Genomic DNA, 5,015 nt, shown 5'->3' with positions numbered 1-5,015 from the left:
AAATAACTATAAGGAGATGCACTCGTACATGGTGAAGTTCCACCAGCGCAATGTGGACGAAGCTCTGCAGAGCCTGAAAGCCGGGTCAGAACCAGAACACACGCTCACGCACTCCAACTCGCCATCTCTTACATAAACACTAATTCCTCAGATGTTTCCTCCAATGTTTCCTCCCTACAAAGCAACAAACCTCCATTCCTTTATAAGAACAATATTTTTGAGTCTGATGCATTTTTGCCCCTCACTCGCTAAAATAAAGTTAATGATGTTTTTCATTTCAAGGTCAGGAATGTGCATAACTGAGACATGCCCATTTTTCTGACAAACTCCGCCCCTTATATGAGCTTGAACACTGAAGTGCTCAGTATTAAATCCTCACAGTACGAGTTTAACATTGTATAGCTATTTAACACTAATGCAAGGTATATGGCTACGTGCTTTTAACATGCTCCAAGCTAGCTTCTTAGTGCTAAGCTAATTCTGCTTTATAGCTGTTTAATGCTAGTTTAGCAAACTACTCGCAAGAGTAACTTACAAAGACCCTTGTGAGACTGAACACACAAGCACCGGCACTGGACTGGGTAAAAGTGGTGAAAACACCGTTGCTAGGCAATTGGGAAAAATGAACTAGCGAGTAAGACAAATTATTTAATCAGTTACTGTATTGATGGTGGTTAAAACTGACCATGAAAGAAAGAGTTTTACTTGCACGTGTATTTTACAGCACATTGAAACTCTTTCTTCACATATCCTGGCGATGTTAGGAAGCTGATGGTTAAAGGACTTGCTCAAGAGTGCCAAGAGTGGCAGCTTGGTGACACTGTGTGTGTGTGTGTGTGTGTGTGTGTGTGTGTGTGTGTGTGTGTGTGTGATTTTAGGAAGCTGGATGCGTTTATCTACGACGCGGCTGTGATGAACTACATGGCAGGTCGTGATGAAGGCTGCAAGCTGGTGACCATCGGCTCAGGGAAAGTGTTTGCTTCAACCGGATACGGGATCGCCATCCAGAAGGACTCGGGCTGGAAGAGACATGTGGACCTGGCCATCCTGCAGCTGTTTGGAGACGGTACACACACACACACACACACACACACACACACACACACACACAAACTCTATGTATATTCATATACACACATATTTGCAAACACTTTCCACTTCTCATGATTGTGTATGTGTGTGTTTGTGTGTGTGCGTGCAGGAGAGATGGAGGAGCTGGAGGCACTCTGGCTCACAGGGATCTGTCACCATGAGAAGAACGAGGTGATGAGCAGTCAGTTGGATGTGGATAACATGGCAGGTGTGTTCTACATGCTGGGAGCCGCCATGGCCCTCTCCCTCATCACCTTCATCGCCGAGCACCTCTTCTACTCACACCTCCGCTTCTGCTGCATGGGGGTGTGTTCAGGAAAACCCGGCCTCACCTTCACCATCAGCAGGGTGAGACTCTCACACACACACACACACACACACACACACACACACACACACACACACACACACACACATCCGTGATATATATATTCATGTTAATGTAAACACACACTCACATTGTTGCCAAACATTCAGTTCATCTCACCTTTTGTACTGAGAGACTGTGTGTGTGTGTGTGTGTGTGTGTGTGTGTGTGTGTGTGTGTGTGTGTGTGTGTGTGTGTTTTCATGAGATTAATATAAAGACCTCAGAGTGTAATCTGTGTGTGTGTGTAGTTTGGTAATAAGACGAGGCTCATGTGGTCAAAACACATCAGTAAAGAGTTTAGAGTTTGTGTGTGTGTGTGTGTGTGTGTGTGTGTGTGTGTGTGTGTGTCAAATCCATTAGCATCTACACATCCTGCTCATACAACCAGTAGGAACTATAAAAACTAGGAAAATTAGCTTCAGTCACTAACACACACACACACACACACACACACACACACACACACACACACACTAAATGCACTGATGAACACTTGTGTGTTGCGTATGTTTCCTGTTCACGCTTGCTGCTTGTTTATGAAGGTTTTCTGTGTTTTTTTTATTTTTTTGCTCACACTTTCTTTCACACGTTCATGACACTGTTATTACTCTACATTCTCTTCATCCCTCTCTCCATCCCTTTGCAGAGCTCCGGCAAATACCACCATCACAACACATCACAAGCTTTCTGCAGCCGATTCGGCTCTGTCCAGAATTCATTACTGGAATGTCGACCATTTTGGATGTGTCCCAAATCCTACTTAATGCTCAGAATACTGTCAGTCTCTTCTGTTTCTAATAATAATAATAATTCTTTCTCTCTCTCTGCCCCACTCTCTTCCTCTCTCTCTCCTCCCTGTCTATCCATCATTCCCCCTGTCTCTCTCTATTCCTCTTTTCTTGTCAAACCCAAGGAGGTGTACAGCTGCATCCATGGGGTTGAGATTGAAAATAAGAATTCGGCTCTGAACTCTCCATCAACTACCATCAACAACACACACTCCAACATCCTCCGTCTGCTGCGCACAGCTAAGAACATGGCCTCTCTGTCTGGGGTGAACGGCTCCCCCCACAGCGCGCTCGACTACCTGCGCCGCGACTCGTCCGTCTACGACATTAGCGATCAGCGGCGTCACTCGGAGTGCCGGGTGCCATACCTGTCCGAGAACAACGACAACAACGCATTCAGTGACTACATCGATCAGGTCGAGCGCACCTTCGGAAACCTACACCGCAACGAGAGTGACCTGTTCCTGCACCGACGCTCAGGCTCCATCCACGGCCCTGCCCCCAGCCTGGGTTCTGGCAGCTCATTGGACGGAGCAATTTTTGACTGTTCTGCCCTCACTCACAGGAACATGAGCAACTTTGACCTGCTGCAGGGACATGCGCCACTTGGACTGCCAGAGCCATACAGGAAGTTCTCTTTTAAAGGTGGGACACCAGGCTACATTCCTGCCTACGATCGCTATGGCGACGGAGACAACATGTCTGACATTTCCACTCACACCATCACTTATGGTAACCTAGAAAGCGACACCAGAAAGAGAAAGCAGCACGGGGAGAGTCTGAAGAAACGTCCCGCTTCAGCCAAATCGCGTCGGGAACTGGACCATGCCAACCTTGGGTACAGACGAAGAACGCACCATGGGCATCACCGTCACCATGGACACCGCTCTGTGTCTCCGCCTCTGTCAGAGCATAAAATGAGAGGAGGAGGTGGATCTTTGTCCTTCTTGTACCAGGACAAAGAAAGTCTTCGAGACTTTTATCTGGACCAATTCCGTCCCAAAGAGGGGGTGCCACAATGGGAGCATGTGGATTTGACTGATGGGCCAAGTGGGGGGCAGGAGTTGGGGCTAATTGCACTAGTCTGGTGCCTGTAGATGACTTCATGAAAAGCAAACCATCAAAAGTGGAGTCCAAGGCGGGAGGAGCGGATTGGGAGTGTCGAAATTGCCGTGCAAGCAGTGCAGGAAGTAAACGAATGACGCCGCACACAGGGGGTGGGGCTTACGGACCCAGTGGAAGCAATAGTTGCGTGGCATCAGGAGTCGGGGGTGGGGCCAGCCGCCCCACTTCAGCCACATGCATGCGTTGTGATGCTTGTAAGCGCTCGGGCAACTTGTACAACATAAGCGAGGATAGCAATCATGTAGTGGAGTCGATAAGTGGGCGGGGCCAAACACCTTCGCAGCGGCGGCGAGCATTTAGCGCGAGACCTTTACGCAGGCAGCATTCTTATGATGCCTTCATGGACTTGCACAGGGATGATGAAGGGCTAAGTTTACAGCCAGGGGGAGGGGCCATGGACGATGTAACTGGGGCTTTTCTACCGCCTCGCAGTGTGAGTTTGAAGGAGAAGGATCGATGCATGGAGGGCTCATTCTCTCATTTATTTGACACTCAGCAGTTTTATAGCCCCGCCCACCACTCGCTGAGTGCATTCGGAGGGGAAAGAGACCCTTACTTCCTGTCTAAATCACTCTACCCCGATCACACCAACCACAACCCGTTCGTGCCCACGTTCGGAGACGATCAGTGCCTGCTGCACGGCGCTAAAACCTACTACACAAAAAAGCAGCAGCGCTCTGATCCAAGAAACCCAGGAAACCCTTCTGGCATTTCATCATTCCTCCCCTCGTCTCGATTCACCAATCAGCACTCGGCTCTCGGCCCGCCGCGACCTTTCAACGGCACCAACGGCCACGTGTACGAAAAACTCTCCAGCATCGAGTCCGACGTGTAGATGCACAACCGGAAGCCATGGACAGGACGATAAACATGATGGAATGAGGATGAATTTTTTTGACACAAAAAGGGCTGAATGGGGTGGGGCTGGGGGCGGGGTTTAACTGCACCGAAACTCGGTGTCTGTTAACAATACCGTGTTCCTGCAACCAAGGAAGTGAAGATAGATATTGAGGAACGATTACACAAGTGGCCATCTAGAGATGCCAACGACAATATGATAGCGAGAGAGGGGGGTAACAGATAAAATCATTATTCTCTCTCTCTCTCTCTGTTGAGTCAATGGCGAATGAGTTGATACAAATCACAAACAGGGTAATAAACAATAACAACCACAATAATGCTACCAATAACATTGTGATTAGCCGGACCGGTACGGATGATGCTAATGCTAACGATGTGTAGAAGTTTGTTTATTGTTTATTTGTTTATTATTTATTTATTTATTTATTTATTTTAGCTCAAGTTTTAACTTTTTAGATCTTTTACCATTCTAACATTTATAGTTGATGGGCTGAAGCTCCCAATGAACAAACTCTAACACACACACACATGCGTGCACACACACACACACACACACACACACACACACACACACACACAAACATACACACAAACATACACACGCTTAACGAAGGGGAAAATTGTGGAAGGATTATGAGTGATGAATGATGGGAAGTGGAGACACCTGTCTCTGTTGTATATAACAGTTCTCTCACACACACACACACACACACACACACACACACACACACACACACACACACACACACACACACCACATATGAGTTGATTTCAGCCACA

At 47.5% G+C, this 5,015-nt stretch overlaps 1 protein-coding gene across 1 annotated transcript in view; it reads left to right on the top strand.

Moving 5' to 3' along the window:
* The window catches only part of LOC124382037 (glutamate receptor ionotropic, NMDA 2B), a 45,897-nt gene extending 41,455 nt beyond the window's left edge, over positions 1-4,442 (top strand). The window contains 5 exon segments of the mRNA XM_046844118.1: positions 1-84; positions 879-1,066; positions 1,202-1,440; positions 2,375-3,320; positions 3,323-4,442. The exon segment at positions 1-84 is cut by the window's left edge and continues 77 nt beyond it. Of these exon segments, the coding sequence (XP_046700074.1) occupies positions 1-84; positions 879-1,066; positions 1,202-1,440; positions 2,375-3,320; positions 3,323-4,209 (2,344 nt within the window). The 3' untranslated portion in view covers positions 4,210-4,442.
* The last annotated feature ends 573 nt before the right edge of the window (positions 4,443-5,015 follow it).

Source organism: Silurus meridionalis, chromosome 29 (genome assembly GCF_014805685.1).
Source record: "Silurus meridionalis isolate SWU-2019-XX chromosome 29, ASM1480568v1, whole genome shotgun sequence".
NCBI classification, from domain to species: domain Eukaryota; kingdom Metazoa; phylum Chordata; class Actinopteri; order Siluriformes; family Siluridae; genus Silurus; species Silurus meridionalis.
The sequence above is the reverse complement of the archived record's forward strand: the minus strand, read 5'-3'. Positions and strand labels throughout refer to the sequence as shown.